The sequence below is a fragment of the Antechinus flavipes genome, chromosome 6 (genome assembly GCF_016432865.1).
Source record: "Antechinus flavipes isolate AdamAnt ecotype Samford, QLD, Australia chromosome 6, AdamAnt_v2, whole genome shotgun sequence".
NCBI lineage: Eukaryota > Metazoa > Chordata > Mammalia > Dasyuromorphia > Dasyuridae > Antechinus > Antechinus flavipes.
The window spans coordinates 16,793,275-16,813,779 of NC_067403.1; the positions used below are offsets into that span (position 1 = coordinate 16,793,275).

Here is a 20,505-nt window from a genome sequence, read left to right on the forward strand (position 1 = left end):
TTTTTGCAGAAGTTTTCCAGTTGTGCTGCAAATTTGAGGTTATCATTATCTCTTCAGTGTGCATTTAGTATTTAGAAACTCATTCATGGCTGCTGTTACTGTTGTCCCCTAGGGTCCACCCACCAAAGCTGAGTAGTCATGAGCATCACCTTAGTGTAAATAGGATTGGAATATTTCAGGACTTAACAATGCCAAATCATTTTAGAACCGAAGGGAATCTTGAGATAGCAGAGCGAAGTGGCAGGAACTTTGCATTTGAAGTCAGAAGACTTAGTTTCAGATCTTGCTTTTGACTGACCTGGCCCAAAGTACTTAGCTTCCAGGCCTGGGTTTTTCCAGTGTTTTTCCAGTGGGGGTTGGATCTCCCACCCCTAGGTGAGAAAACGGAGGTCCCTGGTGCTAGGATTCCTCCTCCTCATCCCCATAGAGTGGATCAGTGGTCCCTCTGAAGTAAGAGGCTGAGCTGATTGCCAACCCAAGCTTTCCCCATGTCTCACTGGGCCTCTTCTTGGGTAAGCTTTTGTCACTTGATTTTTATATTGAAAGTGACTAATAAAAGTACCCAAGGTGCTGAATGTCATGCTAAGCCCTAGTTCCCATAGTGAATCGGGGTGGTTTTAGTGGTAGTTTGTGGTTTTATAGTTCTTTTCATGTTTTTAGCCCTTAACAATTAAGGAGCATCATCTATCAAAACTGGTTTTACTTACTCCTTAAATGACTGATGCTTGGCCAACATTTTTTTCTCTCTCCTATAAGTTAGTTGACAATTATAAAATTCTTCATTAGCTTCAGCTACCTTTGTGTATATGTGGTGAGAGGGTGGGAATGTAAAAGGCTGGGATGAGTATGAAGTGAGATAGAAAACTGAGGGGTGGGTTTGAAGAAGGCCTTTCTTGCCTGTTTGGCTGTGTTCTTGTATTGAGAAGGTGGGAGATAGATGGACTGAGAGCCCACCAGGTTTTAGATGAGTTTTAAAAGGAAGGATTTAGAAAGAATAGCAGACTTGACAGTAAGAGGGCAGTAATAAAATTGAGTGGGCAAGCCAACGTGGGGCCAAAGGACATCATGAAGTAAAAAATGGGTTCTGACCAGGGTATTGCCAAGCAGCAGACATAGAAGTATCCAGACCTTTTTCAGACATCCATGTGGAAAATATGTAGGCAATACATGAATTAAGTTGCAGATTTCCATATGTCAGGGAAATTCATGTGTATAGAAAAAAAGCCTTTGAAAGGCTTCCATTTAAAATGATTATGGATTCACTTTACTGATAAAAATTCTCCATGGAATAACTTTAATACTTTGATGCATTTAAAATGATAGGCATTATGACTTAGAGTCAAGAGACCTGGGCTTTGCCATTCCATAGTTGTGTGACCTTCAGCATATTATATAACTATGACCACCATGACTTTTTATATATGCATAAAGGGAATAATAATTCTTGATTTGGTGACCTCACAGAATTATCTGAGAGTCAGATGACTGTAACATTCTTTATATTTGTAGAACATTTTTTATAGTTTTTATATGGTATTTTAATTTTAAATTATCTGGGGTTAAAAAATGATTTGCACATGGTTTTTCAGAAATATATCTGTGGCACAGAACCTCACTGTTGCTGAATTTGTATCCAGGTTTTAAGTCTGTTATGATAGGTAGATGTCATGGAGCAGATTGTGCAGAAAACAGTTACTAGTGACTTAAAAAGCAAAATCACTTCTTGCTTTATTGAAATTTTTTTTCCTCTGATTGTATTTGGAAAGAAAGATGTTTAGGGAGTTAGAATTTATTTTAAAAACAATTACGCTATGTAGCAAAAGCACTTCTTTAGTTTTATAAAACTTTAATTTTTGGCCACCGCTACTTTATCAATCTTAGCAGTAAGTCTGTTATTTAAATTTAAAAGAAAATCAGTTCTTTTGGGGAGGAAAAGAATGGAGTAAAAGCAGGTACTAAACTAATTCTACAGCAGCAGAACCCACAGAAAGATGGAGGGAAACACTTTTCCATCTTAGGACTATTTGGAAAGTCAGGAGGTTAGCCAGCCAGGAACAAGCCTTGGGGCTCTGGACCCTGGGATCAGGGGGTTTCCAGACCTCTTAGCCCCCAATGTAGAAGGTCTAGGCAATGGAGTGAGAGGGAAGCCAAATCCAGGTAGCTCAACCGGGCCTCGGGGGTTAAAGGCAGTGTCTTTTGTCCAGCGAGGTTGGTGGATGGTGGACTGGGAATGGCCCAACTGTTCTCAGCAATCTGATGATCCCAGACCTTGCTGAAGGCCCTGCTTCCTGTACCCAGAGGAAGATGGGGTCTGATGTAGACTGAAGCAAACTTCTTTCTTGAGGGTTAGGGGGAGGGGTAGGAGGAGAGATCTTTGCTTTTACAACATGACTATTATGGAAATGTTTTGTATGGCTACATATATAATATTTTTAAAGTTGCTTACATTCTCAAATGGTGGAGTAAGGAGAGAGGAAGGAAGAGTATCTGGAATTCAGTTTTAAAAACATGTTAAAATTGTTTTTACATGTAACTGGGGGAAAATAAAATACTAAATTAAAGGGGGAAAAGAAAATTACCCAGTTTTAAAAAGGAAACAAAAACAAAGTTTCACAAACTTTTAAAGAACCAACCAATCCTTTCTGATCCTTGAACTTTATAAACTTATAAACTACCAATGAATAGTTTCCAATTTGATATGTTTCATTAAGTTAAAAAAACAGTTTGCATTCAGGTAATTTTTTAATACCCTTTTTCTCTCCAAGTGGTGAGCAAGATTTCATGTTAATTTCTAAAGAACATGGCTAAAGAATTCAGGCTCTCTATCCCCAAACTTTTTTTTTTTTTTTTTTTTTTTTTGGTATTAGCAAATAATGTAGATAGATGAGGTTTATTATCAATTAAATCACAATTACTCTGCTTAAATGTTTAATAGTCATTTTAAGAGTTTTCTAGTGATGGTATTTTCTTTTCCTTGTTTGATTTTTTTTTTCCACCCAGACTATTTTTAGCCAAAAAAAGGTGTTTAGATGGTGCACTTTTGATAATTTTATTCTTATTTGACCTTGATACATTTGTGGTTATATTTCCTTAACAGGTTGGTGAATATAGGAGTAAATGTGGGGTAAACAATGTTGCACCTTCTTCAGAAGTTAAGAGGAAATAGTTGGTTGATCTATGGGTTTACAGTTTGAGCATAGGATCATACATAAATCCATTGTGCTCTTTCCATTACATGTAAAAACTATTTTGTAGAGTACTCCAGATACTAATGGATTGCAGGATATATTGCTGTCTCAATGTTATTTCCAGGTAAGAAGAACTTTATATAGCCAGAGTGCTGTCATGTTTTCAAATATCTTTATGATTTTATAATGTAGGCTACAATAATTGCAGCTTTTCCTAGTTAAAGTGAGATTGAATTAATGTACATCTTAACTATAGGATAAAATTGAGATCTTTGTTTCTTAGGGACATGAACTAAATTACAATGAAACATAGACTAGTTTAAAATTTTGAGATGCTGTTTGCATTCTGAGTATGTAGCTTTTTGTAGAATCTTAAATTCACATTGTTATTTCTGGGTTATAGTGATTCTTTTATGTCTTATTTTTTCTCTCCTGGACAGTAGAAAAAAGGAAGACAATTTTTAGGTACCTAACAAATGTTCATTGAATGAATTAATGGATTTATAAATCATTTGAAATCTCTATAGCTTCAAATAAATCAGTTTAAGTGAGGTACAGATTTCAAAATATATTACATTTATTAGGTACATATATAAGTAACCAGAATCCTAAAAATCTTCCTGTTCCTTTGTTCATTTTACTATTTAAAAAAAAGACCTTAGGTTTTCAAAGAAATTAAAATTACATGGTTTCTCATGAAATGATTGTTACCTTGCTGGGCCAACTATATACATATATGTCTTTCTGTCGAAACGTTCTTTCTTCTCCGTGTTTGTTCTGTTAGTAGCAATACATTATTTAGAGGAAACATTTAATTTGACTGAAGCATAGCCAAGCTAGTTTTTTTTTTAAATGCTGATTTCAACAACACCCCCTTCATTTTACTGATAGAGAAAAGCAAATGATTTGACAATTGATAATTAATGACTGAGATGGAATTTAAACATTGTCAAATCAGTGACCTTTTTTCAGCCTTCATTTAATATATATTAATTTATTCAGCTAGCAAATGGTTATGAAGTACTTGCTATGCAGTGCTTTTATGATGGGCATTAGCTTATACGTAGTTTCTGCCTTCACGAAGCTTATTGTCTAGTAAAAGAATAACAAGTGTTATAGAAAATTGCAAAACAGAGTGGTATTTTGACTTCCTGTGGAAAATCATTACAAGTAAGGTGCAGAATGGGGAGAAGTGGATGAGAAAAGATTTTATTGGAGACCAACATTTGAGTTGGTCTCGATGGGATGAGAAGGAAATATCTGTCAGCTATTGAATATTCCCAGTCATAAATTAATTTTTAATTCTGTTAAAATACAAAATTTTACCCTTTCTTAAAATAAGAAAACAATTTTAAGTTTTAAAATATTTGAAATATACTCTCTCCATGTGTTCTCCCTCCCATTTAAGACATTTCTGTAGGACTTTCTTGATCATCTTTCTCTTCTACCCTCCTTCCATCTGAGATTTTCTTTCATTTACCCTGTGCATATCTTATACATACATCATTTTTTGCATGTTGTTGCCCCATTAATGTATGAATTCTTAGAGGCGTGGAATTGTGTTTTTGTCTTTCTTTGTACATCCAGGACTTAGCATCGTACCTGACAGATTGTAAAAGCTTAATAAATTTTGTTGACTGATGAAAGCACTGTCAAGTTATTGTAGTCTTGGATACTGAAAAGAAAAAATTCCTCTAGAATTGTTGCTATCAAAACAGGGAGCAAGGATTGCATTTATGAGACACGTAGGAGGTGTTATCATTTGGAAATTAGTAACTAAGTATCAGAGATAAAGCAAAGAATAGCATCAAAAGTTTCAAACACTGGAGAGAGGATAAATGGTAATCCTGTAGAAAAGAAATAATGAAATTAGGATAGATTTTGGAAGAAAGATAAGCTGTTCCATCGAGTTGGAGGTGTAGTATATTTGGATAGAAATATCCTCTTTAAATTGTATGGTTTAGAAGAGATCACAAACCCGGACATGAAAATAAAAGAGTTTTCCATAAAATGATAGTTGAATCTGTGGCAACTATAGACATTTCTAGAGGAAAAGTGTAGAGAAAAAAGGCAATTCTCTGAACAATCCATTAGACTTACATCGAGGGGTTAGGAATAAGAAGAAAAGCCACTAAAGACGCTGTAATAGAGACAGATGAACTAGAATTGCATTTGTCCCTCAAGTCAAAGGAGAAGAGGCTATCTTGTAAAAGGAGTTCTGCAATGTCCACAGAGAAAAGTGAAGAAGGGTGAGGGCTGAGGATTATCAGGTGCCTGGCTTTTTTGAAGCAGTGTTTGGATAGAGATGGAAGAAAGAATAAGAAGTGGTTTTTTTCAAAAAGTTTGGCAGAGAAAAGAACCAGATTGGTAGCTGAATTGACTAAATGGGAGAAGAGAAGGCTGAAAATATTTATAAACAAATGGCTTGGAACTGGGAGAAAAGGATGAAAGTCATTCATTTCATTAGTGAAGAGATGACTGCTGAAAGGAAGGTGCTAGATTAGGTAGAAGGGAATAGAATTCAAAAGATAAGGAGAGATTTTATATAATGAAAGAGAGCTGAGAAAGCAATATTAGTTGTTAGAAAGCAGTGTTAGATCCCAGGCTTTTGGGTCTATTAAGAGGGCAGGCCATTGAAAGAATAGAAGTAGTTTGAAAATGATAAAGGTAGAATAGAAAAAAAGGTTAATGGAAGCAAGCTGAGATTATGGGCCATTGATATGTAATGGAATAAAGCAGCCTGCTTGTTATAACTTCGCCTATTTCCAGCAGCCAGGAACAAGAGCAATCAGAGAAGTTTCCAAAGATGTATATCTGTGGGTGGAAAACAGCAAAAAGATAAGGGCAGAGACATTCTTGGGCAATCCCTGGTGAAAGAGCGATGAAAGGCCAGGTTGATGGAGATGGCTAGAAGCAGTCGTTGGCGTGTATTTAGCGCTTAGAGGTTTGGGAAACATTGGCCTGCACCCTCTCCCTCGTACCTCACAAGAGCTCCGTGAAGCCAACGCTACGACCCAGCCTTCCATTTTATCTGGGAAGAAATGGCGGTCGAAGCTGACTGTGGCTGATCACAGAGTGCTCCTGCAGACATGGAGTGTGAGGGTGGGGGGGAATGAGGAAGGCTTCAGGGGAAGAAGAAGCTCACCCAGCAGGAGCATTTGGGGTGGCTCCCCGCCCTGCCTTCCCCCGAGGCCTCTGGAATAGCACCCCATGAACCTTTGTCCTCTGTCAGCCTTTCCCACCCCCTCGACACAGACGTCTCCCAGAGGGCTGCTGCTCGCTCGCCCCTTCTCTGTCAGACTTTCTCTTCTTCCTTCTTGCCTGTCACGGCCATGGAACCACCATCTCCCCAGTCACTTCAGTTCTGCCACTTGGAAGTCATTTTTGAATCTGGTGTCCTTAAATCTTGTCTTTCAAGCCCATAAGAATTCTTTCATCTCCGAACTTACTGTTACAGTAAGTGGCGTGGTCTCATGAAAAAATGGCTAGGTCGGGCCCAGCCCCTTCCAACCATTTGTCCAAGAGGAGGCTGTGGGGCCTCTCTGAGCCTCTGTTTCCTCATCCGTGCATTTGGAGTAGTGAAACTTAGGTCACCATCCTTTCCTTAGCTACTGAATGACCGATGAGGTTTTCCATTTCATTCTAGCTGCCCTAAGTCATACTCAGCCCAGAGCAGAGAAGTGTTGTGAGCAAAGTGCTTCGTATCCAGGGCCTTCCCTACTCCCTGCTCTTTGTGTAGTAGCCTCCTTTATGGACTTTCTGGACCATTTACATCCCTTTGAAACTTTGTTTTGATGATTCCCTCTATACTTGGGATTCCCTTGGACCCACCCTTCCAGTTTCTGCCTTTTGACATCTTTATCTTTTAGATTTATCAAATGTTAGCTTTGCTCTGAAACTTTCCTGATCAACTTCTTACCCAGAGGGAAGAAATTTCTCAAATACATTATCCCAATCACATAAGCTCAAAACTGCCTTCGTCTTTTATTTTCCATCTTTTATCCAGCCATTCATGAGCTTCTGTCATTTATAGACTTGTCTTCCCTCCCTCCCTTCTCTCCTTCCTGCCCAAAATGTTCACATTTTCATGAGGTTCTGTTATTCATAAATTAATTCTTAGTATTCTTTGGTAACATCGTAGTTAGGTCTTTATTCCTGAACTATTGAATTACTCTCCTACCTGATTCATCTTGCGTTCACACTCTCCTTCTGTCTTTGCTTATTACTTCATATTAGTCTTCCATCAGTTTTATAATATCAGTTTCCTGTTCAAAACCTTTACTGCCTTCCCATTCACTGCTATTCACCATCACTGTTTTAGTCAAACTGGATTTCTTGAAATCTGATTTAACAGAATTCCTGTGTGAAGGATCATGTCCCAAATGCAAACAAGATTGACCCTGATCTCAAGGATCTTACATTCTCCTAGTGTAGCACTGTGAAGGGAAATAGCACTATGTTTTCTCTCTCTCTCTGTCATTTATATATATATATATATCACACACACACACACACACACACACACACACACACACACACTGTAGATATAGCTAGCTAGCTAGACTATAATATGCATTCATAAAGTTACGATGAAGATTGAAGTGGGAAAGAACCCTAACAAGTGGAAAATCCAAGGAAGGCTTCCTGAAGGAGGTAGTACCTCATCTGAACTGAAAGAGCAGGATTCTATGAGACTCAAATCAAGTGGGAGAAGATTCCAAGTCTTGAGAATGGCTTATAGAAATGAACGCTATATCTTCCTGTTTGGTTTTGCTGATGTGATACCCTCTGTCTATAACCCTAATCCCATTCTAGTATTTGTAATATTTACATCATTTTATATAAAAATTCTTTTGTTTTGTAAGTTGATTTCTTTTAGACTGATAGTATTTCCCATAGACTTTAGACTCTGTTTTCATCTCTGATTCTACCTTAGTGAGAAACTAGAAATTGGAGTTATATTAGAGTCATCATCTGAAATATGACATTTGGGCAGATGCCGTTGGCTAAATGATCTTTGATTACATGGGGTCAAGGAATGGTTGAGAAATTTGAATTGGTCCATAACTTCCAATTTAGTTGAACTCTTAGGTTGTTGAAAATCCTTGCCTACGTTAGTAGAATCCTTTGGTATGTAGACAAATTAAATTGGCCTCCAGGAATTTTATAAGGAGTTTTTATTGTATTTAGGCCTGTGTTGAATACTTCCCTCAACTTCAACACAAAATAATATGGTTCATTGATATAATGGTCTAAATTTGGGTTCACTTATGCCATACCCCTTCCATTTCCTCATGGTTAAATTAGTGTTTTTGACTAGATGACCTCTGAGGTTCTTTGTCAACTCTAAAATTATAGTTCTATGAGCCTAGGAAAAGAATATATTTAAGGATATTTTGTTAAAAGGTATTTAGAATTCTATGTCATTTTGACTCGATTCCAACCATTTATTTATTATTCTGCATTTTTTCATTGTGTTCCAGAATATTTTAGTGGGCTTTGATAATAGTGCATGTTGTAGAAAGACTTTCACTAAATATGAAGAAGTTAGTAAAAAGAGAAGGGAAATAAAATTTTACTGTAAAATGTATTCTACAAAGTGTTTTAAATCATTTGCTTTTTTTTCCATAGGAAATTCGGTGAACGGCCTCAACCTAAACGCCTCACTAGGTAAGAATTCTATGATTCTCTCATTAAATAAAAATATATACTTAACACAAGAAAACAATGCCTACCAAGATGATACGGCCTGTTCACAAAGTTGTAGAGCCAGTAAATGTCCAGTGCTCAACTTGGAACAGAGTCCTGGGACTTCGTTATCCAGTGTCTTTTCCAATGTATGTCTCTGTAAATGCCCTTTTATATGATGTGTTCCCATATTAATGACACACTCAGAGTATTTTATTTAAAAACAAAACTGTTATTCTCTGACTTGAACACCAATGCTGTTTGGTCTATTGAATAAAATTTCTTCATTCTTTTAGTTAATCAGAGATGTCAAATATCTTTTTAGGCTGTAATATGATGCTGTATTGTAGATAAGTGTTTTTGGCTAGATGAAAATAGAACTTTTGATCTCCCTGCTTAGAGTAATCATGTATCCCACCCTTTTCAGTTTGCTTCTCGGGCTCCAGGGTCCTCAGTGAAATCACTCATTATTTTGCAGTTTTGTTTGGGGCTCACTTTTTGTTGACTATATCGTAGAGTATATTTCAATAGTATTGGCATTATAATATGTCATTTAGTGGGAAAATATTCTTACCAATTATGTACTGAAAAAAATCTTAACTTTGTATTGGCACAATTTGTGTAAATGCAGTGTTTTATTTCCCCAAAGTTAAACTAGGGAAAAATCTTATGATTAGCATTCACCCAGGATGAATTTAATCCTTTTCCAAATATTTTCTCTTTCATTCATTAATTTTTCTGCTTTTGGACGCTTTGTTTTTTGGGTTTTAGCAGTAGCTTCTTTACTGACAGTAAAAGAAGAGTGCTTAAGGAATTTAACTGTTGTTAAATTCTTTGATCAGTGCAGCCTCAGTTATATAATTGTTATTGTGATAGGATTTGTACATAATGTGATTCCACTGATTATTATTGGATAGAGAAGGTTAGGTAACAGGACGTAAGTCAGATTCTCTTTTAGCAATCTGAAAGGTGCTTTCTTTTCTCCCCCCATCTTTCTTCTACCAACCTTTCAATGTGTGACCTTTCCCTCTTCCCTTTTTCCTTCCTTCCTTCTCCCTCCATCCCCTTTGAGATCTGCTATTCTTGTGGTTTCAGGTATTACTTCCATGAGGATAGCCATAGTTATCTTAGTTCCATTTCTACATTTCTGGTTGCTGTTGGATATCCCCACTTTCTTGTCCCATTGATAGTCCTGAGTTAACATATCCAATAGTTTCTCTTAGTTCCATTTCTACGTTTCTGGTTGCTGTTGGATATCTCCACCTTTTTGTCCCATTGATAGTCTTAAGTTCATATATCCAAAATTCATCAGCTTTCTGACCACCATCATCTGTTTCACATCGCCTCTCTTTTATGTTACACTGGGAGTTTTGTAGTATTTAATATTATGTGAAGGACATTAGTAGAGACTTGGAAGTATTTGTTATATAGATTTTGTTGTTGTTATAAAAAGATGTGTTTTTACAAAGTTCTAAACTGAGTGGAAACTTTGACCTGTTGACATGCCGACTTTATTTAGTGAAATACTTTTTCCTTCTTTTTGGGGGGGTGTGATTACAAATAAAAGCAACAGTGCCCAGTTGAGTTTTTCTTATATAGTCATTAAAAAAATTTTTTTTATTAGTTTTTTTTTTGGGGGGGGGCACTTCTTGAGCAATCTGGGAAAATCTACAGGCTTCATTTCAATATACATAAATGTGCACAAAATTAGAAAGGAAACCAATCACATTGAAATAGTTGTTAACTTTTTTTTTTCAGTTCACAAGCCTCAGGTTAAGAACTTCTGCTTTGAATGCTAGGATTTGGAGCTCCAAGGGACCTTAGAGATAAGCTAATGAATCACAGCTGCCTCATTTTACAGATGGGGGGGGGGGGGGCTGATAAAGCTAACCCCGGGAAGTCGAGGCTGTCAGCAGCAGACAGAAGCCTTCTTCACCCTGCTGCTGGCCAGAGGGAGCCAGATCATCAGGAGATCGTCCATTGGTGTTGTCACTGGACTCGCTCGACTTAGAACTGCTTTAGAAGTTGTAGGGACCTGCGAAATATAAACCAGGGCAGTGATAAGAGAAGCGGGGCTCAGAGGCTGGGGTGGCTGTGTCCCCTTATCAGGCATATTTTCCTCAAAATTCTAATTCTGGGCCTCTTGTTTAATCAGCAGTTCTTAGTGATATTCATAGTATGTCCTAATTAAATGCTCTTGTAACTGTTGTTTCACCTCCTTTCTTCATAGTTGTTGTTCAGGTTTGCCAGCAGTTTTTTAAATTGTCAATAGCTGGGATATTATTATGGAATAAGAGTTACTTATTGAACCTAAAGATCAACCAGAATTTTTTTTAAATTTCCTATCTTGACCAGTAACACCGGTATGAATTGACATCTTATCCTGCATGCATTTGTATAGAATAATGGTCTTTTGGTGGCACACCCCATGAGTTAAAAAAAAAAGACTGCATTCTTCCCCATATGTGTATATGTAAGGATTTATAAGTTGTACTAATAATTATGTACATCACACATGGTACACAACAACAGAAATTTAAAAATGATGAGATAGGAAGATCTTGGGATCATGTCACCACTAAGATCCCACAGCCTGAGTAGGAGTGACCTGGTCAGAGCTGCCCTGGGGAAGTGGCTTTGGCCTCTGTGGGGAGGACACAGCATTAGGAGCGGCCCAGAGCAGGGACCCCCATGAGAAGAGAGAGCACTTGAGTGGGAGCCTTGGCTTAGGAGAGAGAGGGAGGAAGAGTAGGGAAATGTGAGATTGGGCAGCTGACTGGTAAGGGGAGCCAGAGAGAGGAGGCTTCAGTTCTTCCACGAAGATCCCAGGCTGTGTAGGGGAACACTCAGATGTCATTGCCTGGAGCAAAGGCTCTGCCCTCCAAGGGGCACTTGGGCTGGGTGTGAGAGAAGAAGGGTTTCCCAGTGGCAGTCAAGCAAGCAGCTGCTGTGGATTTCTGGTTAGAATCAGTGATGAGAGTGTGACTCTCCTGAGTGTCGATCGGTGAATTAGAAAGGGAGAGATTAGGAGCTTTCACAGTGGAGAGAAAAGGTGGAATTCAGGAGTGTTAGGAAAGGAGGTTAGGTATGTTTTTATTGGAAAAGGGTCCCAGGGTTGAAGTTGATTGTCTCAGGGGAGGAAAGTTTGCACCCCACCTTCCTACCCTGATTGGTATTAATCACTCCTTCTGGAAACCCTTGGTATAAACTGGGACCTCACGCCTCAAATATATTCTCATCTTTACACTTTAAAATCCCTGGTGCTGTGTCATGAAGCCTTCACTTCCTCTCTCCCTTAACTCCCACCTAAACATCATCTCTCTGTCCTCAATTTTTCTGATGTTATTTTATCTTTATTTTCCCTTTTACTCTTATCACATTTTTCCTTCCATTATATTTATATGTCATTCCCATCCCATAACTCCTCTATTGAACTATAAGCTCCTAAAGACAAGGAGTGGTTTTTAATTCTTGTTTTTCCAGAACTAGTAGAATACCTTTTATATAGGAGCTTCATAACATGTTTACTGAACACTTCTTGGTTTTTTCTAACAGTTGTCAAAGCAGGCGTTTTTTAGAATTAGCCTGGAAGAAGGAAAGTGACCGGAGAAGCTCTCTTCCTTGCTTTGCCAGAAGGGGGAATCTTTAGCTTTGGTGTTTTGGAAACCACTGGAGAGATTCCATGAGGGATGACCTTGGTAGAAGCTTTCCTTTCTTACAGTTTTTTATATTTTATTAAATTTATTTAATATTTTCCCCAGTTACATTTAAAACACTATTTTTACATTTGTTTTTAAAACTCAAATTCCAGGTTCTCTCCCTTATTAACCACATGTGAAGTTATATAAAACATTTTCATGAAAGTCATCTTGTGAAAGAAAACATAGATGTCTCACCCTAAAGAAAAAAAAAAACCCTCAAGAAAAATAAAGTTTAAAAAAAAAAAGAGAGAGAATCCTTCAATCCATATTCATGTGCAACCAGTTCCTTTTCTGGGTTATGGATAGGATCTTTCATCATAAGCCCTTCAGAGTAGTAATGAATCCTTGTAAGGCTGAGAATATCCAAGTCATTTATAGCTGATCATCCCGGAACACTGCTATTACTCATTATACAATCTATTTCACTTGGCTTGAGTTCATGGAGGACTTTACAGGTTGTTTTCTGAGAACATCCTGCTCATCATTTCCCATAGAACAATAATATTCCGTCCCAAACACATATCATGGTTTATTCATTCCCCAATTGATGGGCACCCATCAGTTTTCAAGTTTTTGCTCTGAGAAGAAAGCTGCTATACATATTTTTTGTACATATAGATCATTTTCATTTTTTTAAAAATCTTTTGATAGTCATGCCTAGTAATGTTGTTAGGTCAAAGGATATGCATGGATTTATCATTTTTCAATGACTTTTTATTCCATTCCCTTTGTGTTTGAGAAATGAGGCCTTATCAGAGGAACTTGCTTCAAAATTCTTTTTACGATAATTATTGCTAAATGTATTTCCCCCCATTTATTCTCTCTCTCCATTTACCCTCTTCTTCCTCAAAAGTGTTTTCCTACTGACCCAAAATGTCCTCTTTTATCACTCTTCCCCTTGATGTGGGAAAGATTCCTATCTTTGATTCCTAACCCTCCCCAGTTAATGTAAATTACCAGCATTTTGTTTTAATAACCTATATTTTATATTCCCATCTTAGTCCCTCAATAACTTCTCAAAGAATGGGGGATGGAAAACAGGGAACAAGTCTAGAAAACTTGAGAAAAGCACACAGGAAAGACAGACTTCTTTCCTAAAGGTATTCATCAAATTCTTAAATGGCTTCAGTTTCTCCCATTAATTCAGTTCTTGCTGCAGTCAAGGAATGAGGAGAGAAAAGGAAAAAAAAAAAACATCTTCTAAAGAATTTAATTTGCCTTGACCTGGAATTTTATTCCCCAGCCATCATTCCAAAGGTTTTTCTTGAAGTTGCAACCTGGCCAGGGTTGGAGCCCAAGAAAAAAAACCTTTAATTATTGGCAGGGACATAGAACACCAATCCAGAAAAGAATAGAACCAAGTGTGCTAAGAGCAAAAGGTCTTGGGACTAAAAATTAGGAGCAAAAGAGTTTCCATCTGTAGGTAGGAAAGTGTGAGACAGACAGACCTAGCTTGGTTTACCTCAGGTTATCTCTCCACAAGCAATTAAAAAAAGGTTTTAAGTAGTGCCCCGAGGCTAAGGAAAAAACCGAAAGCTGTTTAAAATCCCCAGTCTTTGTAGACAGCCTCGTGAGCATGCAAAAGTGTAATTCTGAGGCTTCTACAGTTAACGCAGGATGACCAAGTCAGGGAAACCGAGTCTGTTTAAAATATATGGGCGAGCACACTTCCTGAGGGCTGAAAGTTGCGGCTTTAAGAGCCAGGTAAAGGTCTGGGAGAGGCGCGGCTCACTTGTCCAAATTGCTAGCAAAGTTCTGTTTTAAAAGTTGGGGAAAACCTTTCTGGAGATTTGAGAAGATTAAGATTGAGTCCCCAATCTCCCCACTGTACAGTAACCCCGAGAAGGGGACAGGATAGGAGCATTTAAACGGCAGGTTGCCAAGCCACATGGGAGAGGTCCGAACCAGGCCTCGAGTTCTACACTCCCCACTCCATGGAAGAAGGGGGAGGAAAGGCCAGAGCGAGGGTGGGTAAGAAGAGATGCCATCTTACCCAGCGCAGTGCGTCTTGAATGGCGAGGGCTCCTCTGGCGATTCCACGCTGGAACTTGAAGGCGGGGCAGCTCATCTAAGCCCCCAAATCTTGCTGGGAGAGCAAGACCTGAAGGAGAGACCGCTTACCCCTGTCCTGGGAGTAGCAGCCGTGGGCAGAGACATTCTCTTAAACTCACCCCAATTCAGTGACCTTTCTCCTTGTGGCTACAGCCTGACCATTAGAGACTCCATTGCATTTAACAGTGGTGTGGGAGAAAGGCTCAAACACGGCTCCTCTTCCGTTTCTCTGGTTATCTCCCCAGAACAGATCAGAGAGAGTGCTGGCCTGGGACCCCCGAGAGGGGTGGGGGCCCCAGAACGGCCTTGTGTCTCCTTGGTCGGGGGTGGGGGGGCGGTGTTAAAGAGACACTTCCTCTAGTGTGTCTTGAGTTCCTGCTGGAGAGCAGGACTATCTGGTGACGAAAAAAGATTAGAAATGCATTGAGATGCAAAGGAAGGGCCTTTATCTCTCCAAAGGATTTGGACTGGGGGAGTTTCCTTAAGCAAAGCATCTGCTCCAGGAAAGATTTTAGAGGCAGGGGAGTGTTTGGATTGTGGACAGGTAAAAACTTTTTATTTTTCCAAATCCTTGCAGCCTCTCTCATATCTCTTAGAGACAGAGCCGACAAAAGATGGCCTTTTGTCAATCCGCAGCAATTCCTAAAGAATTAAGCCAGAGCTTAGAGCTCCCAACCACGATCCAAGCCCCACCTCAGGGCTTTGGGTGTCCACTGCAAGATAAGGAAAGAAAAAAGTCTTTTACCTTGTCCAAAGTTCCAGATTGCCTAGTCCTGCTATCTGTAAAAATAGAAGCCTTTTCATCTGATATGCAAGTAGGGTGAGATGGACAATAGATATTCTTCCCACTACCTTAAAGATAGAGTGAGACTAAAGAAAGAACGCAGATTCTTCCCGGAAGAATACTGCCTGAACAGCTCAAAATCCAGATTGATTCTGAGTGCCCCAAAAAGGTTGGGGTTCAGTTTGATCGCCAAATTATCTAGCTTCCGGTGTTCGTTTCGTCAGGGAACCAAATGTTGAGGTCTAGATTTGGGGTATCTAAATGAAATTAGGGTTTAGTTATGGTCTAGTGGCAGGTTCGGGGTACAGGGAGTCAAGCAAAGCTCCCCTGCAACCCCCTGAATTCGGTGCAAGGATACAGCAATAAATGGGGTCTAGTAGCGTAGCTGCGTGAGTCCCCAAGAAAAGCATTTATTGGCCCGAGAGCTAGATTGATAAAAGAGGTTTATTATTGGGCTTGGAAGTAAGGAGATAGGTGAAGATAGAGATAAGGAGGGCACTAGACAAAGGGTTTAGTGGACAGAGGGTCTTCACATGGCTAGCATGTTTGGAATCTCTGCAAAGAGGGGGTCCCAGTGTTTCCCTTTTATAAGGGGAGATTTAGCTCGAGGGGCTTTTGGGTGTAGCCCCAAAGTTGGCTCAGAGCGGGGTGGGGTTGGGATGGGGTTGGGACAGGGCTGGGACAGGTCCAGATCTTCTATTAGAATTCAAAGGGATCAGGTTTTGTGAGTTAAAGGGTAATTTACATTAACTGGGGAGGGTTGGGAATCAAAGATAGGAATCTTTCCCACATCACCCTTTCCTATATCCTATTCACCTCCTATTTTCCAGATTTGTATTATCCATATTGTGGGACATGTTATTTTCTCTTTGAGCCAATTCTGATGAGAGTAAGGTTCACTCTCTCACCTTCTCCTCCCTCTCTTCCCCTCCACTATAAAAACTTTTTCTCACCTTTTTTTTTTTTTTTTTTTTGCGGGGGCAGATCATTTATACTATTCCACTTCTCCCTTTCTCCCAGCATGTTCCTCTCTCACTCCTTTATTTCATCATTTAAAAAAAAAAGATATTCATATTCAATTTATGTCTGTGCCTTCTATCTATATGTACTCCTAACTTCCATAATGATGAGAAAGTTCTAATGAGTTTCAAGTATCATCTTCCCATATAGGAATATAAAGATAAACCTTATATTTCTCCAGAGTCCTGCATTTGAAAATCACATTTTCCATTCAGCTCTGGTCTTTTCATCATGAACTCTTAAAAACCCTCTGTTTCTCTGAATGACCACCTTTTCCTCTGAAGTCTTATACTAAGTTTTGCTGGGTAGGTGATTCTTGGTTGTAATTCTCACTCCATTGCTCTCCAGATTATCATATTCCAATCTTTCCCCTCCTTTAGTGTAGAAGTTTCTGAATCTTGTGTTATTTTGACTGTGATTCCAATACTCTTAAATTATTTCTTTTTGGATGCTTGCAATATTTTCTCCTTGACCTGGATGTTCCAGAATTTGCCTAGAATCCTGGGAGTTTTTATTTTGGGATCTCTTTCAGGAGATGATCAGTGGATTCTTTTAATTTCTATGTAACCCTCTGATTCTATAATATCAGGAGAATTTTCCTTGAAAATTTCTTGAAAGATAATGTCCAGGTTCTTTTTTGACTTTCAGATAGACAAATAATTTTCAAATTATTTCTCCTGGATCAATTTTCCAGATCAGTTGTTTGGCTTCCAGTGAGATTTTTCATGTGTTTTTTTTTTTTTTTTCCTATTTTTTTTTTTTTGGCTTTGCTTTATTGTATCTTGATTTTTTATAAAGTTATCAGCTTCCATTTGCTCAATTCTAATTTTTAAGGATTTTCCTCAGTGAGCTTTTGTATCTCCTTCCCAATTGACTACTTTTGCTTTTAAGGCATTCTTCTCCTCATTAGCTTTTTGTATTGCCTTTTTCATTGCTCCCATTCTTTTCCTAATTTTTCCTCTAAAGTCCCTTTTGAGCTCTTGCATAGCCTGAGCCCAATTCTTATTTTTCTTGGAGGCTCTGGATGTAGGAGCTCTGATTTTATCATCTTCTGAGTGGGTGTTTTGATCATCCTGGTCACCTTAGTAACTGTTAGTGATCAGAAACTTTTTATGGTATCTGCTCATTTTCCTAGCCAGCTTTCAGCTCTTTGTGTCCTGGGCGGAGGGTCCACTGTCCCAGGCTGTTCTCTTTCTAGGGAGCCCCCTACTCAGCCCTGGAGCTGTGAGGGTGCCCCCGCTCCACTGGGATTGTAAGGACCGGCCTGTGATCGCCTTGGATTCCAAGCTTGTGGCTGCCAGCCTTTCCTGCTGACCTTCCAGGTCCTAGTTGGTGTCTCTGGGCTCAGAACTCTGGGAGCTGCCAGCTCGGGCTGGCTTCAGAGGCCCTGTGGATCTGGGGCTGCCCTGGTGCTCCCTGCTCTAGGCCTGCCTGCTGGGACCTCTTCCCCCTCCCCCTCCAGGCTCACTGACCTTTTCTGCATGCATCACCCCCAATGGCCTAGTCCTCTCCAAGAGCAAGGGCAAGCTAGAGTTGTCTTCAGCTACCGCAGGTTTGACTCCGTCTGGGCATTCTGAAGCTCTGACTTTTGTTTAGTCATCATTTAAAGGGATTTGGGACAGTTTGGGGGAGAGCACAGCTGGTCCCTGCTTTTACCCTGCCATCTTCACTCAGCTTTTTAAGGCGCCAGAAGGTTGTAGTTGCTAAGCTTTAGTAGTCAGAGAATAGAAACTCATTGTTTTTAGATCCATTGAAGACGGCATTGAAGAAGATATATAGGTAAATTGTAATTGTAATAGAGGAAGAGAAATAGATTTTTTTTTTAAATCAAGCTTTTTTTCTTGTGTACAATCTAGATTTCAAAGCCCCATTTTCCATGTTTTTTTTTTTTTTTCTTTTTTGAGCTGATGTAAACACTTAAAATTACCCAGCTACTACCAATGAAATACGTGGATTCATTTGTTCTTTTCCTGGGAAACTTAATACTTTATATGAAGGAAAGAGAAAAAGAAAATTGGAATCTTGTCAGCCTGCCTTTCATTAAAATTTTTGCTAAGCTTTTTAGGTAATTTAACATTCAGCAAACTTACCAAAAAAAAAATCCAAATACCATCATAGTTTCATGTTTTGGCTCTCCAATCAGATTATGATCTTAAAGGCAGAAATGCTGTTTTATTTTACTTTTGTATTTACCCATGGGTGTGGAGAAAGGAAGAGAATTGCTAATAATTGGATTAACAGACGCCTTAGCAGAATAAAGTTATATTAAGACTATACCAGGGTTTGTGACTGATACTCATAATGTCCATCATCTGCACTGTTGTAATGTATTCCTAACACATTTTACTAATCTCTCTAATCTCCCATCCATTTTAAGACACATATACCAGATTAATCTTCCTAATGCACAGCTTTGATCAAGTTATTTTAGAGGTGATAGATCATAATGGATAATGGTAAAGTCGTAATCAGAAGTATTAGTCTGAATTTAGCTTTCAACAGACTACCTTTGTGACCCTGTACTAGTCACTTCACATTTCTCAGCTTCATTTCTACATATATTAAATGAGGATAACAGCACCTAACTCAGAGAGCTGAAACAAGGATCAGATGAACTAATACATAGGAAGCTTTGCAGATATTAAAGCACCATGTAAATGTGAGCAGTTATTATGGAGCTTTCTCCTCTCATTTTTATATTTGATTAAGTTCAGAGAAACAGGGTGCTCTCTTGCTATTATTTTATATTTAATATTCTGTGAACTATTGAAGAGGTGGATTAAATTACTGGGTTTTTAAAAATAATTGAATACAAGCATTAGGATATAAGCTGGCTTATAAGCTTACTACTGCTAGAATCTTTGAGACAATTTCATTAAAATACAATATGATGGGCATGATAAGCATTGTATCATCTTCCAACAGGAGCTTATTTTTTTCCTATTAGATTTCTGTATTTTGACAACTTTATATTACTTATACCTTGAGTATCGAATCTTCATATAGCAATATTTATACGAAACATTCTTCTTAAATTTTTACAAATGATTTTTATTTCTGAGAAATTGTGGACAATAGTTTTGTCTGTGATAATGCTGTGGTTTTAGTTGATTGAAGACTTAAGAAAATTTTGAGTTTTGTATTTATATTATGAAGATGTTAGTTTATGAAAGATAAGTTCCTAGGGCATGATTCTGGCCATTTCTTGCACAATCTGTATTGATCAGTAGGTTCAGAGACCTTTCTAACAGATAACTTTTCTGTAATTTCATGTAGCATTGTCTGGGTCTTGAATTGTTATGTTTTGTCTCTGTTTCTATAAACAAACCCACACAGTTCAACCACTTGTTTGACACTTCTTTGCCAACATAGTCATGGTTCCACATCACGTGGAGATCTCCCACGAAGAACTTTTATGTGTAACCTTTTCACTCGTCCTTAAAACAAATTCAAATTCTGCTTGATTCAGAAGCTGAAACACAACTAAGAGTACTTCAGTAGGAGGAAAAGCTTTATGATGGTGATGAGAGCTAACAAAAAGTGACATGTGCCATCTATGAAGTAGTGAGTTCTCCCTCATAAAATATGTTAAATCTTTATTTTAAGGTCAGTGACTTGATCATCCTCTGTGTTGGGAATGTTGTAGAAGGAATTTTGGATTAAGAACAAGTTGGACTAGATGCGTAAGGTCTTTTCCTACTCATATGGTGGTGAGGTATGTGTGTGTGTGTGTGTGTGTGTGTGTGTGAGATCGATCTCTCAGATGGGGACTGCAAATTTTTGAGTTGGACTGAGCTTAGAATTTAGAAATCTGGCTAGATTGCACATGGAAAATTGTGCTTTGCTTCTACTTACTTGAAATTGCACAAAGTAGGAAACACAGGCCCTGAAGCCAAGATAGTGGAAAGCATCTGTAATATGTCTCCAAGTGATGGATGTGCATTTACTGTTGTAAAAGGGGCGTGTGTGTACACTGCAGGGAGACACACAGAGGGGATAGAGAGAGGCTGAGCTGTGGAAGCCAGCCCCAGTCCAAATCACACATTGCACCTCCTGAAAGTAGGAGAGAGAA

General features: G+C 38.6%; 1 protein-coding gene across 2 annotated transcripts in view; it reads left to right on the plus strand.

The window, feature by feature from the left end:
• The window catches only part of RBPJ (recombination signal binding protein for immunoglobulin kappa J region), a 100,663-nt gene that overhangs the window by 48,808 nt on the left and 31,350 nt on the right, over positions 1 to 20,505 (plus strand). For both annotated transcript variants that reach the window (XM_051967263.1, XM_051967264.1), the window contains one exon: positions 8,820 to 8,858. In XM_051967263.1, the coding sequence (XP_051823223.1) occupies positions 8,820 to 8,858 (39 nt within the window). The remainder of the gene's footprint in view (positions 1 to 8,819; positions 8,859 to 20,505) is intronic.